Source organism: Schistocerca serialis, chromosome 1 (assembly GCF_023864345.2).
Source record: "Schistocerca serialis cubense isolate TAMUIC-IGC-003099 chromosome 1, iqSchSeri2.2, whole genome shotgun sequence".
NCBI lineage: Eukaryota > Metazoa > Arthropoda > Insecta > Orthoptera > Acrididae > Schistocerca > Schistocerca serialis.
This window is the reverse complement of record NC_064638.1, coordinates 429,211,355-429,237,563: the sequence shown is the minus strand read 5'-3', so window position 1 is coordinate 429,237,563 and position 26,209 is coordinate 429,211,355. Positions and strand designations below refer to the sequence as shown.

At 44.3% G+C, this 26,209-nt stretch overlaps 1 protein-coding gene across 1 annotated transcript in view; it reads right to left on the bottom strand.

The window, feature by feature from the left end:
- The window catches only part of LOC126481053 (CLIP domain-containing serine protease HP8-like), a 47,189-nt gene extending 21,400 nt beyond the window's left edge, over nucleotides 1-25,789 (bottom strand). The window contains exons 1-4 of the mRNA XM_050104574.1: nucleotides 25,465-25,789; nucleotides 9,557-9,860; nucleotides 4,866-4,963; nucleotides 1,189-1,294 (exon numbers count right to left, since the gene is read on the bottom strand). Of these exons, the coding sequence (XP_049960531.1) occupies nucleotides 1,189-1,294; nucleotides 4,866-4,963; nucleotides 9,557-9,860; nucleotides 25,465-25,789 (833 nt within the window). The remainder of the gene's footprint in view (nucleotides 1-1,188; nucleotides 1,295-4,865; nucleotides 4,964-9,556; nucleotides 9,861-25,464) is intronic.
- Nucleotides 25,790-26,209: the final 420 nt, after the last annotated feature.

The window sequence follows — 26,209 nt, the reverse complement described above, 5'->3', positions numbered from 1 at the left end:
TCAGCAAATTTTATGTAAATCAAACTAGATGCTACTAATGAATCAGTTAAATAAAACATGAAAAGCAACTATAAAAACGTTTGAAACAGAATGAAATATCAGTGAAGTCTTTCCGCATGTAGCTTTTTCTAGTCCCGTGTTTTAGATCGTATAACGCTCAAATTTGGCTTACACGACCCAAGATTGTGAAATGGCAACACAAAATGGTTTGTAGTCCGTTACTAGGGAGCCACCTAGAGCCACCACAAGACTGACATCTGACTGTCGACTAAAACAGCTCAAGGCATTGTATTGGCAGAATTACATACAGACTGACAAGGCTTGTCCAGACAGTCTGTGAAGTGCGCTTCTAGAGCAACCACCAGCACATGAAAATGGCGCTGAGGTTCCAAGAAGAACCTTTCACAGATGATAAGCAAATTTTCACGGATGTTTTGCGTTATGGGTACTTAGTAAGCCTGATGCACAACTTTATTAAAAATTGCAAGTCCAGTCATCTTACAGGATATACACCCAGGATACCTAGAGTGTATCTTACCATCAACTGGCATTTAAAATATTTCCAGTTGGCCAGCCATTTCTGAAATCCGGTTCTCAGAGTCTTTAATACCACAGGCGTGTATAGGCGTTCAGTACGACAGAACATTGAAAGAATCCAAAATAGGTTGCTACCATTAATAGATTTTTGGATCCATACATTTATTCTTACCAGCACCATGTAGGAGGTTATGGAGCTTTGATATTTAGGTGAAATTGGTTTCATCGCACTTGTTATGAAGTATGGCGGATACCTGCACCTAAGTAATCTGTAGGTGGGCATGAGTCTTATTGGTTGGTGAGTATTGCTGCATTCGTATTTGTCGTACATGGAATAGCGTAGTGATAAACTGCCAACCATTTCACCTGGAATTCTCTATTCTGATGTTCAGACCCTCCTCCCCCACTAGATGACTACTCAGCACGTAGTCGGAGCGTCCTATGGCACTCAGTCGGCGCGTCGCCTCAAAGTAAATATTCCACATAACAGCCAGTCAATCAATGATCGCGTGAGGCGAACGATTCGACGCCTATGTCATCACAGCTAACGGTGCAGCCCCCAGAAGACGTCAAAAGTTGCTGTCGTTGCCGAACTTACGCGCTTCCGATGACGACACGCTGCTGGGAGCCAGTATGGAGAGGTGTACTCACAGTCTGTAGGAGCCGAGCTTCCTGCCGTTGACGCAGTGCGAGGCGGTCAGTACGTAGCGGCTGCTTATGAGCGAGCCGCCGCACAGGAACTCCCGCGGACTCCCGCCTGCAAACGTTGAGCACCTCAATACTAAATCAACAAAACATCTACAAATGATTTCGTTCTAATGCTTAAATCATGACATTAGATGGTGGTTACCCGTTAAAACTACTGCTGTTATCGAGGTCTGCAATGGACTTAATCGTCGAATTTACGTACATGCATGTATAATCAGTGCTAGGAGTTTTATCTGTTACCTATCCCTCCTTTAACCTCTGGTAATGTTTCTTAAAGTGAAAAATGTCTATCTGCAGCGTTATGAGTCCATGTTAAACTGTAGGTTCCTTACAACTAGTCGGTTAAGTTTGTTCGAAGCTCTGAGGAACGAAAGGACATTGAAGTGTTCAAACTAACCTACACGTTAACGACAGCTTTACTTCTTTTTAATTTGATCATCTTTCGTTTCTTGCACGATTATGGCTGGTATTTTCAGGATTACACATCCACTTGTTGGAATTACGTACCACATCTTACATTTCATATATTCTCTTTAAGAAATGGTAACATTGTTCTGCATGACACTGAACAATATTTGTTGGTATACTACTTGTCGTTTTCAGCTACACAGCGATTAGTAAGTTGTAAATGAAGTCCATGAGTTCAAGTCGAAGTCATTCGACCGCAGTCATGAACATCTAAGACGAATAGCCGTAGGAGGAGGAGGAGGATTAGTGCTTAACGTCCTGTCGACCACGAGGTCATTAGGGACGGAGCAAAAGCTCGGATTAGGGGAGGATGGAGAAGGAAAGCGCCCGTGCCGTTTCAAAGGAACCATCCTGACATTTGCCTAAAGCGATTTAGAGAAATCACGGAAAACCTAAATCAGGATGGCTGGACGCGGCTTGAACAGTCTTCGTGCCGAATGAGAGTCCAGTGTGTTAACCTCGCTCGGTAACAGCCGTGCGTAATATCATTAAAACATCTATTATCATCAAGAGCAATGAAAGGGAACCAGTGGCCTTTGAATGACCTCTTTCGTTCTAAGGATATGCACCACTGTGTTTTATTACAAAGCGCAATCAATACTGACGTAGCTGATTAATTTAATGGAAGGAAAAGCGGAGGAGACACCAGGGTGTGAGGTTTTTTTTTGTGGTTTTAGGGCGCACAACTACAACCGTCATTAGCGCCCAGGACAGGGTGTGAGTGACAACAGTCACAGAGACCTCAATAACGTGGTTGTACACAACGAGGAGAAGTGTTGTCGACCTCCCTAATGAAGAGAGAGATTCTGCCGCCGCGGCTGTCTTATTATTCCTGTCAAACTCTGAAATGGTAATCTGAGTTGAGAGAACGAACCATTACAACGAGAATTTCTGCTGCATTCTGATTTAGTTCTACCAAATCTCATCTGAAAATAATAATCGATGACAGTCACTGAGCTGAAAGTTATGAACTTAGATTAGTTTTCACAGGAAATAGGAAAAAATACCTGAAATAGTAATCAGACATTAATCTCTTACGGTTAGGCAATATAAATCTGTACTTAATAGTGTGAATTACACGGCCGTTGCGATTTGAAGCTGAAATTCGTCCTCATCAACTCAAGCTGAATTTCTTGTTTGTAGTAAGATTGATAATATTTTGGCTTACGTTATCGAACAACTATCATAGTTAAAACTTTTTTTTTAAATGTACTAAACATACAACTTGCCGTAGTTGTATACGAGGGAGGTCTAATTTACAGTGTAATCTATATTTTAAGTAAAGTGTCACAGCAAATAACTGCCTATAGCTGATCTATTCTGTGTACAATCCTCAAGTTTTAAGAGAGAGAGAGAGAGAGAGAGAGAGAGAGAGAGAGAGAGAGAGAGAGAGAGAGAGAGTTGGAAGACTCACTGTATCTTGACACGCTAAGCCTGTGTGATAACTAAAGCTTCTGGCCACTTTCCCCATCGTCATTGCGAAGCTGGCTTTTTCAAGTGATTGTGGTACTGAGTGTGTAACAGTTGGCGGATACTTCATGATGACCTCAAGCAGAATATTTTCTTCTTAATTGGATTTCAGTTCCCTCCCAGAGGGGAGGGGAGGGCGGGGGGGGGGGGGGGGTGGCAGCAGCGTAATATGCTGCTCTACAGCTTACAGAAAAGTTAAATATAATGAGAATAGAAACAAACAAGAAAAACAGGCTATAAAACTGTAAAATGGCGGTAAGTTGTGGAATTTAAAATATAAAAACACTGTGGTGACGATGCGGATGAAGACACGAAAGAAATAGACAAGCACAATTAAAAAGCACGGAGACAGTCTGGTTTCTGTTCGGACGAGATAAAAACAACTAGCGACAGTACGACAGCTGTTCGCAACACTTACAGGTGACGCACAACACTAAACACCCACTTATAACAGCACGATACAGGTGACACGGTAGCAGATGGGGGGGGGGGGAGGACCCGGACCTTTGAGAGGGAAAAGGGGGAGGAGAGGAAAAGAAAAAAGGGAGGGCCGATGGAGGGAGGGAACATAGAAAAGGGGGGGCTGGGCGTGGAGGATTGGGAAAGGCAGTGGAGGAGAGAGCAGAAAGGAGTCAGGGGAGAGAAGGGAGGCAGAGAGAGGGTAGGCGGGGAAGAAACAGGATGGAAGAGGGGGAAGAGGGAGCCCGGGGAAAGGACAGAGGAAAGTAGGGGGGAGGTGAGAATCAGAGTTGATAGGAGGAATAAATGGAGGGAGAGAGGCCATCATTTGGGAGGGGGAGTTGACGGAAGCCACCTTGGGAAAGGGGATGAAGGGTGTAGAGATGGAGGGTAGGGGGGACAAACCAGTGAAGGCGCAGCAGAGGGCAGCGGTTGGAGAGGAGAGGAGCAACCAGGGGGTGAGGGGGATCAAGGCAGCGGGAGGTGTAGATATGTTCAAGGAATAGGAGCAGTTGGGGGAAAGGAATCAGGTCGTAGAGGATCCGCGTGGGGGACAGGAGGTGTATACAGAAGGTGAGGCGGAGGGCATGGTGCTCAAGGATCTGGAGGGACTTATAGAAACTGGGGGGGGGCGGATATCCAAGTGGGACTGGCATAACAGAGGGTGGGACGGATTAAGGATTTGTAGGTGTGGAGGATGGTAGAGGGGTTCAACCCCCATTTCCAGCCAGAGAGGAGTTTGAGGAGTCGGAGGTGGTTCTGGGCTTTGGATTGGATAGAGCAGAGATGAGGGATCCAGATGAAGTGACGATAAATTGCCAAGGTAGGTGGGGGTGGGGGAGAGGCGGACAGGACGGACGCTGATTGTAAGGGAGAAGTCAAGGAGCCGGAAGGAGCGTGTGGTACGACCTACGATTATTGCCTGCGTCTTGGAAGGAGCCACTGGTTACACCATGCGGCAGAAAGGTCAAGGTGATTCTGGAGAAGGCGTTGGGGCTCAAGCAGAAGGTAATAAACGTACATATCTACCAGTGTTAGTCAGCTCCTGATGACAACGGAGGAAGGCGCCAGAGGCTTTGGTTAAAATTACAGAGAATTTTATCCAGATGTGTCTTCGAAATAAACTACTTCTCCAGAACATTTTGTCAACGCTAAGTAGAATGTAATGGCAACTGTCAGCAACAAAGAAGACGAGGGGAATAAGAGTGTGGCGTGCAACTTACGTGACGAGTAGCCGAGCAGCGCCATCCAGGGATACTGGTTGATGGCGGTCACGTTGCCGCCGAAGACACGCTCAGAGTCGTCGTGTCCGCACGTATTCCTGCAACAAATGAGCACACTGCGTAAGGAATAGAAATGTGTCTTCCTATCACAGGCAAGTAACGAAGCTTGTAGTGGCAACACACATCCTCCATTTTTGAGACAATGATCGATGACAGTGAATCTAAGGAGTCGGATTATTGGTGGTTTGTCAGCGCTGGTGTGTGCTCTGGCATTGTCATGCTGAAGACTGTGTTCCATGTGCCGCCGAACCCTTCGAATTAGTGCTTTCAGTTTTCTGGGGGTCTCGAAACACCTTTACGCATGAATTCCAAATGCTCACTTACCTGAAAATTATGTCTGCGTTATGCGACGTCTTTCACTGGTGAGATGATTAACCTGATTCAGATTAGTCTCGTTGGTTGCTGTACGTGGTCGTTCTGTCCGAACACAGTCACACATATTGACGTTAGACACCGTTTCTTTCATTACGAGCACGAACAACCAAACGTCGCACATTACTAGTGTCGATACAATCATCACTGTACAAAGCTTTCTTCTTTCTTCTACATGTTTACGTTACACACCGCCACTGTTACACGCTACAATTCGGAGCCCTCTAGGACAGAGGGTTGCAATGTGCGTCAGCAAAGCAGGAAAGTCGACCTTGCAATATGTATGACATGTACTACCTCAGCAGGTATGGAGAACAGAATAAAAAATTCGGAGGTATTACTTTCAGTGTGCCCTCTTACAAATGGCATTAGACGTTTTCTAAAAATCTTTCAGAGCTTTTACAATTAAAGAATAACTAGAGTAAAAAAATTTTTGTTTTTGTCGAATGAATCGCCTCCATTACTAAATAGGTAACCTGCTACATGGTTTATGGTGCACGATACTAGCTGCAGGTAGCTTATCTGAAAGCTTCTAGGGGCAACAATTATTTCATTTTCAATACTTCATACAAAAACCGAGTGTATCTAGAAATTTAAAATGCTGCTATAATCTACCCATTAAGAGGTAGAACCTTATGTCAAAAGGTTGAACATAGTAAGGCTAGTATTACAGTTAGTTCTCTGTATGTGTCTTGTGGCAGCGTAACTCCCGGAGTGCCGATACAGAAGTATCTGAGAATGAGAGCACCAAGTGATTTGCACAAACTCTACACATAATTTCGATGGGAGTAATATTGTTGTCTGCTAAAGTGCACTGGTTATGCATCACAGAAGTGGGGATACATAGTAACTTACTAGGGTCAAAATCGTGATGAGAAAGAGGTTTACACCACGCGGAGTGGCCGCGCGGTTTGAGCCGTCATGTCGCGGACTGCGCGGCCCCTCCCGCAGAAGGTTCGAGTCCTCCCTCGCGCATGTGTGTGTGTGTGTGTGTGTGTGTGTGTGGTGTTCTTAGTATAAGTTAGTTTAAGTAGTGTGTAAGTCTAGGGACCGATGACCTAAGCAGTTTGGTCCCTTAGGAATTCAAACACATTTGAATATTTGAAAGAGGTTTATGATGGGAAAAAAAAAAAACGCTGTGGAAGTAATGTTGGTGGCGATAATGCACTGAGTTCTGTACAGGGTACGACGAACTCGACTGACAAAATTTCGGACACTGTTTAGGGATATTTTCTAAGTTGATAGAAGAGATCCGTAGTTTCTGGTGAATCATTCCAGAGTAAGTGCATTTTCTTACATCCCCTACCGCCCCCATTCCCCTCCCTCGTCCCAAACACACACATTCATGTCTGAACATGTGTTCCTCAAAAAATAACTGCACAAGAGTGCAGATGTGTAAAATATGTGCTATGTATCATTTGCAAACAAACTTTTCCTTTCACTCATTGTGATTGTTGCTGACAACAGTAATAATAAAATTAGTCTGCCCTACAACTTGTATTCAGTAACGCCTCTGATTTGTTTCTCTGACCATGTCAGTTTTACATTAACAGTGACGCAGACCATTATCGGTACTTAAATGATGAGTTGGCGTATACGCACGTAGTGTATTGCATTCAGTGAACCAATTTAAGGGCGCTATGCTGAGCTGCTCCAGCAACTATGGGAACTGGCAATTCTGCACTCGTCAACAAAATTCTTGGAGCAGGAAAGGGCAATAGGACAATCAGACTCTTCTTCTGTGTCACTTCACGAAGATGGTGTAGGCGATTGTTCAGTTGTCATGGAATTCTGTCCTATTCCTGTTCCGTCAAGTAATTTGTCACTCCTAAGAAATGCGGGAAAAAAGGTATGCACCGGCATAGCACTCGCTTTAGCATTTTACAGAGTTGTGTGCACTGTTCTGCAGGTTTCATTTTCAGCAGAACCAAAAACACGAGTAATAAATCCTAAGAATTCAAATCCAAGTTTATGGGTTTCCTTATGGCACACCACTCCTGATACGTACAGGAATTCCTTGCAGTAACTGTGGACTTCTCTCTGTAATACGTTATTTATTCCTAAGCTCTCAATTTTTTTGTGTTTTATTAATTCTTTAATTGGTAAATTTTCTTATCAGCATTCTGGAAATTGTGTACTGACTCGTTCTATGACCAAGTAGGTCTGGCTCGCATGATCCAACAGTCTGATAAATAAATAATAATCATAGTACTTCCGTATCTGAAGCATATTTACTACTTTGTATTTAATAGTTGATGGTTAGTTGATTGGAGGAGGGTACCAAACAATGAGGTCATTGGACCCATGATCTAAGGTGGCAGAAACAAAGAGCAACAACACAAATAGCACAGTTCAGTCAAGAGCAAGAGAAAACAGGCGAACAAATAGGTAAAAGGAACATTGGTGCACCAGAAGAGCAAAGAACAGGAGGGGGATCGGGAGGGCGGGGCGGAGAGTGGGTATGGCGAAAGCAAGTTCACCACACAAACACTGTGTGCTGCGGCACCAGTAACACCGGCATTTCCCGATCCCCACACCACACCACGATCAAGACACATCGGGGACAACACCGAGTGAAGAAGGCACAAGAAAGAAAGTAGGGCAAATGTGGGGGAGAAACTGGCAGGTATGGAAGCGAGGTCAAGGCCTCATGGCTAACACTAATGCTAATCAAGGGACTAATTCCAGAGGCTAATTCAAGAACTTAAACTTGGGAGGACAAACCACTTTTGCGAAGAAACCTCAGACCAGACAATCATCTGAGGATCATCCACTAATTCCTGGGACAAGGAAGGTGGAAGGGTGAAATTAGTATAAAGTGCCAAAAGGCAGGGCAGTCCAGGAAAATATGGATAACGTTGAGGGGTGGGCCCTGCAGAAAATTGAAAATGGCAGAAGATGGTAGCTTCCTACTGGGAGAGGGGAAGGAAAGAATGCCATGTGGTTCAAATGGCTCTGAGCACTATGGGACTTAACAGCTGAGGTCATCAGTCCCCTAGAACTTAGAACTACTTAAACCTAACTAACCTAAGGACATCACACACATCCATGCCCGAGGCACGGTTCGAACCTGGGACCGTAACGGTAGCGCGGTTCCAGACTATAGCGCCTCGAACCGCTCGGCCACTCCGGCTGGCATGCCATGTGGTGGGAGTCTCCTTGATTGTACAAAGTTCATTGGAGAGTGGAGGTAGCCCCATAAGAGTTGGCCCACGATTGAGCCAAAAGTGATTTAACATAAAGCAGCAAATATACCCCTGGAGGCATAGAGGGAATGGAGGTAAGTGGCCACCTATCAGCTAGACGATCAGTAAGATCATTTCCCAGGATACCCATGTGGTGGAGGATCCAAAGGAAATCTTCGAAACTAGTAGCAGCACTAACATAAGTGAGAAGGTTGTTGATAGAGACCAAGGTGTGCTGGATAAATACCGAGGAATGTACTGGAGGCCACTCATTGAGTCCAGTCGAGTGAGGGAGGACTGTTTAATAAAGAAGAGTGCCCAATACATGGCCATGAATGTGCGTGAATAAAACAGCAAAGTGTCCCCCTAAGAACTAAAAGTTCGGCAAGGTCCTGAGTGCCACCAAAGGACCTTAGTTGAGCACATTACGAAACTACCCGTCGACACACATTCTGGTTTGCCGCTGTTGTAGCTCCTGAAGGGAGGCAAACACTGCCGGAGGGGTGTCGAAGGGGTTTGGTGTGTAGCGGTTCTAACCTCCGTCGCAAAGGTGTCAAAAGAAGGTATGAAATAGGGGTGTGATAACACTTCCATGGTTTGACACGGTGGTGCTGGGCAGAAATGTGGTGAAGTTTGGTGCCAATGTGACACCATTAATCCACCTTACATGCCACGTGACCTTCTGAGCTTTGAGCTTTTTTGTCGCACGTGTCGACACCTCCCTGCCAGAAGCGTCGTCCAGCCTGAGGGTGACGACACAGCGCCCACGCTTTTGCACCATTAGAGAGGAAGTTGCACGCCACTATGAGCCAAATTGGAAACTTACGCATCTCAATGGGTGTGAATTACGAGGTTTCAAAGAGTGGTCCCCTAATTCTGTTGCACAAAATACGTTACGTTTCTGCAATGAGCCGTCCGAGATTACGGGCCCCTTGAACGAAAACACAAAGAAAATATGACTGAACAATCTCCGAACTTTTGACTATGGAGTCGGAATATACCTTGTATATAGTAATAAGCGGTCATTATTAAGGAAAACAAGAGCAGACACTGGAAAGAGACGACGCCACTCACACGGGCAGCAGCCGCAGGTTTGGGTGCTGCAGCGGGTCCTGTGGCCAGACGGGCCCATCTGGCTTCGGCTTCGGCTCTGGCTTCGGCTTGGGCTGCGGCTGCGGCTGCGGCTGCGGCTGCGGCTCTGGTTTGGGTTTGGGCTGCCCCGGTGGCGGGCCGCAGCAGACGAGCACGAAGCGGCCGTCCCTGCCGCAGACGAGGCCCCGCAGCAGCTCGGCGACGCCCGGCGGCCGCGGCTCGCGACGCAGCAGCGCCGCCAGCCAGCCGCACTCAGACACCCGCACGCACGGCGAGTCGCACCGCTCTGAGGACACAGCACCACCACCACCACTCCTGTACCGTACACATTCCATCAATTACAGATTCGTTTTATCGGTGCCTCGTACACGAAATGTGGACACTGTCTTCAAATGACATAACGGCCACTAACCTTGGAAATACCAAATGTGGGGGAGGGTTTTTGTGCCCACCTTCTGAAAGTATTGTAGTCTAATCAGGTACTACTTTATACTTTAAAAAATATTTATTGTTTTTAATGTAGTCGCATACTAGATTTCATGAGTGCTTAAAATTGTTCTGTTAAACTTAACACACAAATTTAATTCTCAGTAGCGGATGTAACTTTACAGAGGATCCTACTCCCACATCAGTACTTCTGTAAAAACCATATTAATATCAGTCAGCAACAATTAATAAATTTTATGTCTTTTTAAGATGACATGAGGTACCTTCCCCTTTCTTTAGTGATACACGTTGTTGAAAATGTGTGGGTATTGTGAAGATTAAATAATTCTCAAACAAAGCAACCAAGCTCCAATTAAAAATTATTTAAACGACCGTCGTTTCTACCTGCACCATGTGAGTATATCTACTAATTTATCACGCACATGAAGAAACATCAGTAATGATTAGAGACAGCAGCGTCAGTTAGTAAGAAACAAGAGGTGGACTAAACTTATATTTACCAAGAGCCTTCATTTATTCCGTTTCCTGACCTTCGTCCCATATATTCACGAGGTCAACATTTTAACTTTTGGACCTACTTGTACATGACTTCTCTGCAACAAACAATTAAGTGCCTGACAGAGGGTTCCCCTCTCAATCAGTGTGCAGGAAAAACAAATGCTTAAATCTTTCCAAGTCAGCTGTGAATTTATCGTGATGGTCTATTACCCCTATGTGCGTGATTGCCAACAAAATATCAAAATATGTTCACATTCGGAAGAGAAAGCTGGCGATTGATCTCCCCACAATGAGAAACGCCTTTGTTGTAATGATTGTCACGCCAACTCGCTTGTAATATCTGTGACACTATCGCTTATTTTCCTATAATACAACACGAGCTGCCCTTTTCTGAGGATGGACAATCATAATATAGGCAGTCTGTTTACTGACTTATCGCACCTTCGAAGTGTTTTTCTAATAAAACGCAGTCTCTGGTTTGCTTTTCCCCCCATAACATTATCCACGTGATCATTCCCATTTAATTTGTGTGTCCTGTCTGTCCTTTAGGATGGGCCAAACTAGCACATACCGTTCTTCATGGCACAGAAGTAGATATACACTATGAAATGTAATAAATTTTGACACTGGACACAACTGGGCGTCGAAATGAATTCATGATGTCAAGTGAAAACTTCTGCTGGAGCGGGATTCAAACACGGATTTCCCGCTCTATGCGAGCACTCGCCTTAAATTCGGCTATCTGAGCACGATTTCCGTCCAACCCTAATTCCCAACTTACGCAGCATCCCCTCCCGTCATACTCATTGCTCACCTCAGTATGTCCATTCTTCTAATAGTTAAAGAGCTATTTAAAACCATTTGACTGCTTATCTCAGTCATCAACAGAACCCGAGATATGACTCCCCTTTTTTCGTGCACAGACCGATACACAACACATTGTTGTTTTGTTTTCTTCCTCACAGACAATTTCCACAGAAAACACGAAAGTTGTAGTTAGTTGGTTGGCTGGTTGGTTGGTTTGTTTCTTTGGACTGAAAGGGACTAAACTGCAAGGTCAGCAGTCTCTTCATCTGTTTAGAATAAACCAGGAGTGGTTGTCAGGGGAACGAGGTAAAAGGCAAATCCTGGAAAACCTAAGTGTAATTAACACAATAAAAACAGAATAAAACCCATGAAAAAGACCACACAGAAAAGTCAAAGCATTGAAATTGAGAAATGAAAAATGAAAAATGAAAAATGAAAAATGAAAAATGAAAAATGAAAAATGAAAAATGAAAAATGAAAAATGAAAAACGAAAAATGAAAAATGAAAAAGATTAAAAAGGCTGGAAGGATACGGGCCAGGCTAGGTCACCAGGCAAGAGCCACCAAACGGCAAGGGAGTCCCAGGGTGGGCGGGGGAGGAAGGGAGGGGGTATGAGGGCAGGAGAGGGGTGCCCATCCAATACTTCAAGTGATCAGTGAGGCCAAAAGACCTACCTTACAGGGATAAGTAGAAACCACCTTCGTGGGCAAAATGTAACACCAGTTCAGCCACTTTGGCGTCATCTGCTAGCACCAGATGTGGCATTTCAGGAAGATTAAAATGTTGTCTCAAAGCAGCTAAATTAGAGCAGCCTATGAGAAAGTGGGCCACCATCAGGCAGGCTCCACATTGGTAGTGAGGGTGATCCTCATGTCGAACAATATAGCCATGCCTTAGCCAAGTGTGGCCAATGTGGAGTAGACAGAGGACGGTGAATTCCCTGTGAGAAGCATGCAGGAAAGACTGCTATGTGACCATAGTCTCCTTAGTGTATGGGAGAACAGGGCAGACCATTCTGAGTTCCAGACTTCCAGCGATTGACTGCGTATAAAAGACCAAAGTGACCCCAATTTCCAGAATCGGCATACTGATGGCCAGCTTGTCAACTGGAAATCCCAAACGAGAACTACTGGCCATCGAGCTTAGTACAGGTCAGGGACAAGATCCTAGATTACTGCAACCAGTGGGTGAGGAGAGTAGCACTGGTCTATAGCCTGAAGGCTGCTAAGAGAGTCACCATTCATTAGGATACTGTTCCAAGTGCAAGATCGAACATGAATAAGGGGGGCAGAACCAATGTCTCCCTGACCAGAGGCGACAGTGGAGGAAGTAACAGTTCTGAACAAACACACTGGAGGTATGCAGCAATTGTAAACCCAGTTCTGGGTCACTGTTGTGGGAGGTGGAGCTTCCTTTAAAGAAGAAGGACGCAGTAGTTAGGATGTTCAGGGAAGTTACAAATGCATGTAGTGTAATTGAGCAACTGTTGCTGGTGCCTTATAGGTAACAGAGTGACTCCAGCCTCGACTTTTAGGCTGTTCAGAGGGCTAGTGCAGAAGGCTCCTGTCGGAAGTCAGACCCCACAATGATGAATGTGGTCCAATATCTGCAATGCTGAGGGTGATACTGAATCAAACGCAAGACTCCCATAGTCAAGACGGGACAGAATAAGGGCTTTCTATGGCCATAAATGGGTAGAGAGATCTGTGACTGACTGAGATGTGTGACTGGCAGTGAAGTGTATTGAGGTGCTGTCAGCACTTAACTTGGCGAAGGTGTGAAAGCCAAGTTAGCTGGGAATCTAAGACCAGTCGCAAAAAGCAACACATCACAACTAAAAGAACCAATTGATCGTCCAGGTAAAGCTCTGGGTGTGGGTGACAAGTACGATGGTGATAGAAGTGGATGACATGAGTCTAGGCAGCTGAAAACCCAAAGTCATGGGTGAGAGCCCGCGTCTGCGCGTTTTGTGTGGTAAAGTGTACAGGATGATCAGCAAATACCCATACTAGAGGAGCAATAATAAAATCAAAAATCGTCAGCATATAAGGAGGGCGAAGTGAAGACCCCACATCCACCGCTAGGCCATTGATGACCACCAGAAAGAGGGGAATGTTTAGTACAGAGCTCTTCGGGACATTGTATGGGTATGGGGGATACTGAGTGAAGCACCCACTTGAATACAGCACATGCAGTGGAAGGAAGTTTTTGACAAAAATCGGGAGTGGACCCTAGAGAACCCACACATAACATAGTAAGGATGTGATGACACCATCTCACGTCATAAGCCTTTTGTAGGCTGAGGTGCTGATGGCTGGCAGAGGCCATCAGATGGTGGACCCCAGGTGAACCAAATTATCGGCAGTGGAGCGGTGTTTGTGAAAACCACCCTGAGATGCAGCCAAAGGGCCCCAAGATTCAAGGAGCCAAAACAGCTGTTTGCCCACCACGCATCTGAGCAACTTACTGAGAATGTTGGTAAGGTTCATTGGGCGATAACTGTCTACCTCTAGGTGGTTCTTACCTGGTTTCAGTACCGGAACTTCCGCACTTTCTCGCCATTAAGATGGAAGGTCTAGATCTGATTATAGAGGGCAAGGACGTGATGCTGACAATCCAGAGAGATATTTCAGCATGTGCTTGTGGACGCAATCTGGCCTTGAGGCTGCATCAGACCAATGAACTAGGGCACTGCAGAGTTCCCATTTATTGAGTGGAACCATTATTTGGTTCCAGGTGCCAGGTAGCAAAAGATGTGCATTCACTCCACCTGCTGTTTAATGAGCCAAAAGGTGGGGTGGTAGTTCTCAGATGAACATGACTGAGCGCAATGTTCAGCAGAATGTTTCATAACATTATCTGCAGCATAAATCTTACCACTTAAGGAAATACTTGGTACACCTGCAAGGGAGTGCAAGCTGTAAAGGTGTCTGATCTTTGCCCATACCTGTGATGGAGAGGTACGTGACCTGGTGGTAGAAAAGCACCACTCCCAGGATTCTTGCTTTTTCGTTTTATGAGATAGCAGACACAGAATGGAGCCATTTAAAGGTAATTAAGTGCTCCAGTGAAGGGTGGTGCTTATGGCATTGGAGAGCCCACATACGATCTCTATTGGCTGCAGAGATCTCTGAGGTCCACCAGGATATTTTCTTTTACTGGGGATAGATCTCAAGGAAGGGGGGATGGCTTGGTTGGCTACCAAGAAAATGGCTGCCGTTTTATGCTGAACAGCTGCATTGCCCATATGGCTGGGTGTCCAGAGGAACAATGCTGAGGGAGGGACAGGAAGATAGAGAAGTGGTCACTACTGTACAGTCCATCATGGACAATCCAGTTGATAGATGGTAGAAGACCTTTACATCAATGGCTGAGTAAGTTCAGTGTGGCACACTGAAGTGTATGGGGGCACCAGAGTTCAAAAGGCAAAGATCAAGTCCTACCAATAAAGTTTAGATGTCTTGACCATGGCCAGATATCATTGTACTGCTCAACAAAGGGTCATGGGTGTTGAAGTCGCCCAAGTCTAGGAAAGTTTGGGGGAGCTAAGAGAGTAATGCAGACAGTGCATCCTGGAACACACCATCAGGAGGGAGATAAGCATTACAGATTGTAAAATCCTGATGTGCCCCCACCCAAACAACAACAGCTTCCAAAGGTGTATCAGGAGGCACAAGATCACTGTATACAGGGTCAAGCACATACATAAGAACTCCACCTGATATCCTCTCATAGTTTGTGCACTTCTTTAAATAACCTTGGGAACCATGAAGGCCAGGAGTGCAAGTTGCTGGAAACCACGTTTCACGGATGTCAATACAGGATGCAGGGTAAGTGCTTAAAAGCTGCTTTAGCTCAGCCAGGTAGTGGAAAAATCCATTACATTTCTACTGGAGAATCAGACTGAATAGAGGTATGAAGCGACTGGGTGGAGGTGGGACAGGGCAGCTTACGACACAGGATCACGTACCACCACTGGTTGAGATGGCAGGGGTGGCACAGGGGAACCACTGACATAGGTTCTGTGGAATATTGCCTGGAGAAATCTGTTGTCTCAGGCACCAAGAGTATCTCCACCTTGGGCACAGATGGAGTACATGCAGAGTCCAATAGTGTGGAGGCTACCACAGTTTCCTTTGTCAGTTTTGTCCTTCTCCACTGTAGACAATGACTGGGAAGGTGTCCCTGAATTGACTTTGGGAACAGAGGAAGAATGAGAAGTCCAATGGCAGCAGCCTTTGGTTCCTTCAGCCACTGGCTGGCTTCTGGCTGTGGACCAGCGTGATGCATCGAAGGAAGAGTCCTGCGGGACCTCTTCCCAGCTACAGAAACCAGAGGTGGATGCTGTGCCTGAGGCTGGGTGTCCCTAGCAGGTGGGGAGCAAATGCACCCAAAGTGGGTGTGGTGGAAGCATGAAAGGACCCCTGACCGCCTGGGGGACTGATATCAATGGATGGCCCTGAGGGCACGCCATAAGAGGCTCAACAGAGGAAGGCATCATCGACAGAGAAGGTGACTATGTTGAAGCTGTAGTGTAAGATTTTGTCATTTGTATGAGATTAAGACACTCATACTTTTTCTGGCGTCTTGTTATGTGAGCTCGTCCATGGTCTTATATTCCTGGATTTTGTCCTCACGTTTAAAAATGGAGCAATATGCTTAGGAGGAAGAGCTCGCCATAGTTTGCACAGATGTTGTGAGGCTTTCAAAGAATGGTCACGTGCAGCAGATGTCCACAATCCCTGTTGACAGAGGTACCAGTGCAATGGAAAGATTTATGTCCAAGTTTCATACACCTGAAGCATCTCAAAGGATGAGGAACCTAGGGTTTCATGTCACACCAGCAGACCACCAGCTTGACCTTCTCAAGCAATGTACCACCCTCGAAAGCGAAGATGAACGCCCCAGTAGCAGCTCTGTTTTCCCTTGGTCCCCTAAGTACATGGCAGGTGAAGTGCACACCTCTTTGCTCTTAGTTTCCCCGCAGCTCATTGTCAGATTGCGAAAGCATATCATTGTGAAAGATGATGCACTGGACCATACTGAGACACTTGTGGGAGTGAGTCACGGGAATGTCACCCAACTTTTCACGAGAGAGCAGCGCCTGTGAGCGAGCATGTGATGTTTTTGGCAGGAGGGCACTGCTTTTCATCTTAGAGATAGCTGCAACTTTCCCACATTTGTCTCCAATGTGTTAAAAAAAAAAAAAAAAAAAAAAAGCTTTGTGGTCAAAAAGATGTTCTCATCGGTCCTGGTACAGATCATGTTTTGGGGGAAAGGATTTTGCTCCTAGTCATCAAGTCCTCTATTTCTCCCTTGGCATAGCCAAGGAAGGGAACACATTTGGGTCGCACTTCATTGCAGCATAAGAGACCTTTCTATGTGAAGAGGCTGCTGGAGTCATATGACCACCAGTTGAACAAAGTTTAAGTCGCTTCAAGCGTGAATTATCCACTATAGTGCTACCCACTCCGAATGGGGCTGTTCCCATAGGCACCAAGCAGCCAGAGCAATGATTCTCTGGCCACAAATCCATTACCGGGAGTCCCTGTGCTCTAGTCATGATGGAGACATATTCCATGGCATACATGGGGGCTGTGCAGCGAGGACACTAACAGTGTGTTCCCTGTGTGGTCAGGGTAGGTACTTGACTAACCCCCCCCCCCCCTCCAAGCTACTGTGCTTGGTGTTGGGCATTGGGCATACTACAACAGGAAGGAAGAGTGCCAGCGCGGGAGGGCACCGAGTCACAGCATATGCCACAGTGGGCGACCTTCCCTGCATGACAAACACTTCTGTAAAATTTGGAAAAGATGACAGGTCAAACCCAGTAGTAGGGACCATATAATCGTTAACGGAGCTGAGGTAGAGCTGGGAAGGAACCAATTCCAGGCAGGGTCTGTACCTAAAGGACTATCTGACGGAAAGTCAGCGGAGATAAGAGATAGTCAAAGTCCAGATATGCAGCAAAGGAAGAGGAAGCAGTGCTGCAAAGGGTGGGGTCCCATGGTAGCCAAGCACGTACTCACCAAAGATTGGTGAGTCTTTTACGGGTAAGTTGTATTTCTGGGATATTGGATTATGATTATAACACTGCTATATAATCTGAATTTGTAACAACAATAAATAAGCCCAAAGGTTAGAGAAATTTGGGTAGGGGGACGGGGGGGGGGGAGGGGGAGAAGGGATGAACAGATGGGTGGGAGGAAATGGACATAAGAATGGGGTAGGAGTAGAGAGGAAGAGGGGGAGAAGGAGACTGACAAAGAAGAACAGGAGGAGATGGGTAGAGGCAGCTGAGAGAAGGATATTAGAACATACATTCAATTCCCATGTGTATTAGAAACGTGTGCTTTCTCTTTCTTTGTTTGCCGTTTTACCAGACTGGATCATAACAAGGCGTAGCCGGATACAACTACTACAATAAAAAATTACAAATTCGGTTAACTAAAATAGACAGTTATAGTTTAAGGAAGTACCAGTTAAGTCTTAGTTTCAATACATGCGACGACTGTTAAGCCATGTTAATTTCTTGGAAAGAAATTACAAAGAATTACTGCCGACCAGTTGAGGTCAGTAGAAAGTAAACCATTGAAAACTTTGTTATAGTAATGGACAACTACAAAATTAAGTTGTGTGAGACTAATGATCTTTTAGATACCTGACATGATTAAAACATTATGTTACTGATGAATTTGGGAATGGTGAATGACTCCTTTGGTGATTACACTCAAACGCCCATGTAAACCTCGAAATACGCGGAAGTGGGTGTGAATGCTCCAATGAAGGCAAAGAGTATTTTTCTGCTCGTATGGCGATGACCACTGCATTTTGTAATTTTAATCTTTATGTACGACTCTGTGGATAAATGGGCTCACTTCAGATTAAAAATGTCAGACGTTTGGAGTTCAATATTTAGTGAGCCCTGTAAATGTTTCTGCCAATTACGGCTTCTTTAACATTTCGCTATGATGTATCCGCAGGAAAAAATTCTAAGGTACAGCGTGGTTCGCAGACCACGCTAAACTGTGGTACCACCTGTAACTGATGGTTCAAATGGCTCTGAGCACTACGGGACTTAACTGCTGTGGTCATCAGTCCCCTAGAACTTAGAACTACTTAAACCTAACTAACCTAAGGACATCACACACACCCATGCCCGAGGCAGGATTCGAACCTGCGACCGTAGCGGTCACGCGGTTCCAGACTGTAGCGCCTAGAACCGCACGGCCACTCCGGCCGGCCCTGTAACTGACTGGATAAATTAGTTCAAATGAAGGGGGGAAGGCAAGGGCATACTTGCAATAAGATAATGCATACTAAAGCGCTGTGGCATTAAAACATCTTTTGCGTTGAAGACAGCTTTATGATCTCTTAACTTGACTACACTTTTTCTATTCGTTTGCAACTGGAGATAATCTAAGAACGATCAAGATTGGAACACAAAAGCGTGCGCCTTCAGTAGAACAATGCTCAAGTTCACAGCTCTTACAGTGGCGAGTACCATCAGTAGGGTTCCAAACTGGTTTGCTGGCCCCTCATTCACATTTAATACCAAGTCATAGTATTCCCTCACTTGACAATTTGTCTTGTTGGCAAGAAATTTTCATCAAAAGATGAAGTGATCGCCTCCATAAATTCCTGCTTTGCAGAGCGTGAAAAAATATACTATTAAATGGTCTAAAAATAAGTAAATCGCTGAACTAAATGTATATCCGTAATAGGACAGCATGTTGAGACTAAACTAACTGCACTATTTTTAGTTGCACTCTTTTAGTTACTTGATCTTGCATTACACTCATCAAAATGCCGTCGTCTGAGATCAAGTCGCTACCTAATCTCTGCTCCGTTACGTGTTGAAAATCATCCGAAAATTGTACAAAACCATGACAAAATATCTGTGAGCTCAGTGTGTGTGTCGCCAGACCATCGCTTGTTGCCTGCTGGGCTAATTTTTTTTTTTTTTTAATTTTCGTCATGACGCGGTAGGTGCGGGCTCTGAGTACAGCGACGTGGTCTTCCGTCTTCCGACACACCTGCGGGAGAGACGCATCCGCGAACAGGAATGCTTGGCTGATTCAAGCAGCCCGTACTGCGTTGTTTTTCCTAGCGTGGCCGGCGGCAAAAACCGGCTCCACGCAAAACGCGCACCTAAGGTCCATGACCTTTCTTCAGCTATATTTTCTTATCGATTTCGCTCTCAGGCCAGACAACACACACTTCTATGCCATTCGAACGAACACAAAATCGCCTTCAACATCGAACACCCAATGGTAGCACAAGTTTTATCATAGTTTCTAGACACTGCAAAAATTAATTACGGTTTCCCACTTTTTAGACAAAAAAAATATGTGGTTGAGTAGTCAATACAGATGCCACCCGCAATTGTCCATTTCCTATTCTGCTAGTAACTACTCACGTACTGCACCTATCAACCCAGACTTCTTAGTGGCTCTCCAATCAATGAATTCCATCTAGTTGAAAGACACCATTAATAAATCATTTGTCTGTTGACCCTTGGTTGTTCTACATTTTCATAAGGAATATTTGTATTTCCTCAGCAGTGTTATTGATGAGCATGGGAACGACTTCTCTGCAGTTGTAAGTTCTCACGTGATTTCAATACGGATTTTAACAAAGTTGAGGAGTGGGCAATGATATAATCCGATGGAATTATTTACATGTTGCTTCTGACGTGATATTTGCAGAATGGGATACCAGCTGTCGTACGCTAAGAGCATCGTTTGTTTGTTCACTTGCACCAGTTGCGTGTAGAGAGAGAGAGAGAGAGAGAGAGAGAGAGAGAGCGATCTCTAGACGCTTCAGCTGCCTATCTACGTCATTGTTTCTCGTCACCACAGCTACGTGCAGTGACGGCAGTTATCCAGTACGCAGGCACTGTGTATCTGTCTGCTTGGTTAATGTTGTGCTCTCTCTTCTCCGTCTCGGTAAATCATCGCACATTAAATTGCGTTTCTGTGTGTGGAGAGCGAGCATGAACGCATCCATCAATGACTTGAGAGGCATACTGATGGGTGGATTAAATCAACCATCATTGTGTTGTTCATGAAAAAATTGTTTTTGGTTGATTTAGCCACAATCTGTGATACTACATACGCCACACCGAAAACCAGCTTATTGAAGCAAGTATTAATTGTCGCCTCATGGCAGCAATTTGCTTATTTATCAATTCCTTTATAGTTCGTCTGCACTTAAAAACTTAGACTTGCCACATCGCAGGTACACATATCTGCAGATTAGAGTATCACTGTTTGATGACAAAAGTTTGGAGTTATTTATTGAAATATCCTGTAAAACTGGAACAAAAAAGAAATACCAAAGCCGTCTTGGGACGACCTTTTAGTTTCAGTGATGAGTCAAGTTCCTCTTCTTAATCAATACTATAATTTGTTTCATAGAGCAAGAAAAATGTGACACTGGACGGTATAATTTCAACTTAACTGCATGAGCCCTGTAGGAGCAAACGCCAAGGAGAGAATTGCAAAACTAGTACAGTTTTTGGATTTAGATGCCTGTGTCCAATACAGCTGAATGCTTGTAACTTCAGAAATCACCACATCAGTTACTTATAGCTTGAGCAAAGAAACAACTACCATTGTACGTGTAATGTAGTTATGAGCAGAAAACCCTTAAAATGAGAGTCCCACCAGTTCTTCCAGTACAACCTTGCAAATTGTCGGGAAATACTTCCAAATTAATACAACATTACTGCTACTTGAGAGGCATAATAATTTAACTCCTTGTCAACCGTTACTTTGCTATTACAAAGCGGGGTATATATTTCCACGTTTATCGGCAGTATATTCATGTGTCTTGCTTTTAGAGTCCACACTCGTGCACCAATTCAGACGTTCTCTAGTTGAGCTTGTTCTGTGTATTACATCGTTTCAGTGCCACTAAGCAAGCTGTAGAAGTAATTTAGCTTCACTGTGACGGAGAGACTACGAATGATTCTAATGCGCATATTTGTCAGTATATACATAGCATGAGAATGGGGAACGGGTGATTTTCCTATGACTCAGAAAACGTTCCGTGCCATAGTCATTGCTTGTCTGGATCCACCAAGCGAGAAATTATACAATACATGGGATGACTATATTAACAGACAGTGATTAGGCCGTCAAAACTACGTGTAGGTAGTACAGTTTTAAATGTAGTTAGCCCGATCATCATCTTAGGCGGTATCTGCTGCTATCCTTTCATTGCACCCGTTGCTTCGCACAGTTATTGCCTGCGCACAGTAGCAAGTCAGTTAACTTCCGTGAGAGATTCACATCCCGGACGTAAGTGTGAGGCAAGAAAAGACACGCGATGAACACGATCAGTAAACAAGTCACAGCTCTGAACAGACACCGAGAAGCAAAATACCGCAGGCAAGGACGCGGGCAGTCTGCTGAAGTGCCTCTGTCACTGTTGAGAAACACCGATGTACCGCTACTATACGTGGGGAGTTGAGCGACAAATTTATGTTTCTAAACGATGTCCGCAGAATAATTAATTTATACCCCTTAAATTCGAATCATGGTTTAAAATACTGTACGCCTGCACATTGAGTGTCAGAGTTTGTTTAAGGGGTAACGTTCAAAGCGCTAAACTTTTAACTTTAAGAAGTCCTGAAAATTATGCCATGTAAGATAGTTTGTTGTTGTGTTGTTTTCGTTTAGTTTAGAATCTTGGTATTCTCTTTGTTTCTATTTCCTCTCTGCGCTGTGAAGTCATTCATTCCTAAGATGCTAATTGTTAGAAAAGGATGTCTGCTGCACGTTTGACTATATTTCCGCTAACTTCGCTGTGTCGCACCAGATGAAACAATTTCCTACTGTTTTATATGTTACATCTGTAAACTAGCCTCAAGTGAAAAACAATCGATACTAATCATCATGTGTCCAGAGAACTAAAAAGTTGATCTTGTTCTCGGTATTTGACATACCGGTATCTGACACAAATGTAAACTCATGTAGTTTCTGGATATATCCTACACAGTGCAAACGTAAGATGGACAAAGTGACTCATTTGCCCCAGTAACAGAAAACTATGGCTACCAGCGCAACAGCAACCTTAAAACCCTGTTGAGACGGGTACTTTAAGCTGTGGGCACAAACATAATATAAAATCTTTTGAAGAATTTATTAATACTGCCGAACATAGGCCCACTGGCACACAATTTATACTCTTATAAAAAGTAGCATTATTTTTAATTTGGTTGCGATACTGTGCGTATAATTCGTTATTGGGTAAACAATCTAAGCTACTCTACATTCTCGTACGAACTGAACCAGATGCTTTTAAGATGGTGTCCAGTCACTAAGTTTATACGAAAACATGCAGCACGTTAGGAGAGGAATGTATCACTCGTTGGTATCTTAACATGGTAGGTAAGAAGCTAAAGCAGGAAAAGAAACGCTTGTCAACTACAAGAGAAATTTACGCTCCCATAAACCAACATTTTCGTCTGTATCAGGGAAGCTGCTATACCCGGGTGGTAAAGCTGCAGCGAGTCGCTAAAAATCACGGTGTAACTTATCAGTGGTGTTATGACGACGTGAAGGAACATACTAAGATTGTGTACCACTGCAGTCTACGAGCACTAGGTAGTTTAAACGTGACACTAGCGGTTTTTTTTTTTTCATGTCCAATTTATCAGCTTTAATCTGTCATCCTGATACGTAAATAAAATGAAACTGCTTTTACCCATTGTTTACTTGATAGTGATAAGGGCAGGAGTAACGATCCAGTCATGAAAAAAATACGAAATTATCACAAGGAATGTCTCCTTGTCTGTGTGTTGCCATTATAGTTAAATACAGTAGTGATATCTGGAGACAACGTTCTCATCGATTTATCAAAATATTCATACAGATTGGATGGACACTGAGCATTCACAGGTTTGCACGCAGAACTATGAGAATTGTACATGGTTTGAGCCACATTGTTTCGTAACAGTTTACTGGAAACCATTTTTCCAAATGGAAGTTTTCATGTCTGCCCGCAGCGAAAACTGTTACTCTTGCACTAACGTGTTACCGTTAGCTCTTTAATATGCGCTGCTGTTCCAGCTGTGCCGAGAAGTCTTCTGTCCTGACAGATTGCACTACGCTTTAGTAGTACTTGCTCTTTTAATTATTCTCGCTGACGCACTAACGCAATGAAATTATATCTGTTTCTAAAAAGTGGTTACTTTCATTTCATTGGAAAGCGCAAGTGTGCCGAGACAGACATACTTAGCAGAAAATGGGGTTGCGGCATTTGCGAATCCGCTGTTCACAGAATAAGCACGTTAGATTGAAACAGAAAGTAAATATTACTAACCAATCTTTCTTACATGTAGTCTATTAGGTTCGCATGTAGTTCTGAAAAGCGAATGAGAAACAACATGGAAGTATTTTGAAGCTCGCGTGAGGTCTCTAACCTTGCAGCGCTAATTGTCTATAGTCATTTAATGTAGTTAGTCTTCTTCGTATAACTTAAAACGTCTCTAGTGTTTTTTATCTCTGATGAGCTATCACGTGGAATCCTAGATGATAGCAAAAGGAATTAATATGTTACTCTAAAAACTCATCAAGCATTCGTCTGGATGTTTCACGATACGCTTATTGCCGATACATCCACGGCAGCACCGTTTATATAAAGAGTTCCGACGATAACACTGACATTGTTCCGACATTATTCTGCATTATTCGTAATCAGTAGAAAATAATTTTAGACATTACACAACATTTAGTGATATGCTGCAAAAGTTAACAAAGGCTTCACGCTGGGCGCGAACTAATTTTAAAATTACGAATTGGTAGTTTTCCCACAGGAGGTTTCTTTTGTTTCGCCACTATTTAGGAAAAAGTTTTGAAATTCTTTGTCCACGTTGGTTGATTTGCCAAATTCATGATCTCTCAGCTTACATTGAACGGCCTGTATCGACTTTTCTTTCAATTTTGATTTAGTAGCAGCCTTCTAAAGGGTGAAAGGTAAAGTGTTCCTACGATCGTTGACCTGGCAGTCAGTCATGACTCAAGCCGACAGGAGAGAAGAACTGCAACTGTTTCTGCGAATAGCGTGCAGAACAAATCTTTGTTGCTCTCTAGCTGCGCATATTTCCAATCCGCTACAAAAATTCATCTAGTAACACTGATCGACGTGGAGGAAAGCATTTACGGGCTAAGGACGTCAGTAACTCAGACGATGATTGTTAATTAAGCTTTCTCTCATACAAGAAATTTGTTTACTGGAAATTTTCCTGTTGTTCCTGCCGTTTCGTGACTAGTTGCACGATACAAAATGAATGCATAAAATGATTTTTTGCACATTGTTTTACATATACATAATGCAATAATCAAACAATACACAATCATCCAGAGCGTGAATAGGGAGAAGAGCATACTATTCAGAGACAGAAGAGTCTAAGGAGATGCAGCAAATCTGTCGGTCATGTACTCTGACGAGTATAAGAAATGGTACAAGTTGCAGTAAATAGGATCTGGCTCAAATCGCTGTATGTTTACCAATTAGTGTTCATTATAGAGGAGACAGTGTAAAACATTATGAGTTAAGGTTAAATGCTTGCTCGCCTAGCAAATTTGGGAAATAATTCGAGAAGATCCTTCATAAAAGTTCTGCGTAACTATGCTCAATTTTCTCCCGCAAGCAGGCCACCTTAAGCCTGAAAAACTTCAGTCAAGGTTACTGAAACATAAATTTTATTGTGTGTGAACTATCCTCTGCACCAACAAATAATTCTGGCGTCCGTCAGACCCAATTACGTTTTGTTTCTGCAAGTACAGTTTTCGAGAACAGTGACGAGTAATAATTAAGGATCCTTTGCACATGTACACAGGTGATGACATGAGACTGAAAAAATGTTAAACATGATAATTCACTTTTTTGTTGGGTATAAATTTCAAACCTCGTGTACGTCTTATCGTAGGTACAAACAGTCGCATTGGCGAACATTCCTACGGCATAGACACCGCTAAGTTAAGCTCTGCTGAAATCATGTCACAGCTTCACAAGACCGTTTACAAATAATATATTGAACACATTTGTAAAGCAGTCGAAAGCGGGGCAGAACCGAGCTGAATGTGGGGACCACGCCACCGGGAACGAGACGACGGTATGTACTCACGGGCACTTGCTGTGGCTGCGAAGGCTGCCAAGACGGTTATTGCGCACGCGCAGTAGGCGAGTGATGCTTGGTGCCTGGCCATGGCTGCACTGCGGGCTCCGGAGAGGTACTGGCGGCCCACGGCGGAGCGTTCCGTTAAATGAGGGCCGCGCGCTGCACGCTGGCGCGCACCGCGTGCCGCCGCCGCCAAACCAGTAGCTGCGGGGGCTCCCCGCGACATCAGCCTCAGGGTTAGTATCACGCGACGCTGCATGCGCACTGCGGACCCGCCAGCAAGCAGACCGCCCACAACATTAATCACGCACTGGGGACAGCACACTAACATCGGCTATAACCTTAATAATGACCTCAGTCCGGCGAGGAAGACAGCCCACAGATTTCTTCATTTATGCCATATCCAGCTCAAGCCATTAATTGTTTATTGGATTCCTTAGAGCTACCGGTACCACATTGCGGGAACATGGATTGTTACTTCTCACTTACTCTTTAAAATAGTTCCAGGCAGTTACTATGGGATTCAGATCGGGAGATTTGGCGGGCCGGTCTAGGTGTCATAGGGGGCCTGATTGTTCGTCAAACCAGGAACGTATGTGTGCAATCCTCTGAACAGTGTTGTTGTTGTTTTGGGAGACGGAGTGTTCACAACATTCTCATCATGAAGATGTTAAAACACAGACAACACTTGCTCGCTGAGAATGTGGAAATAAACATCTTGGTTCATGCTCATGGTAACTCGAATGAGTGG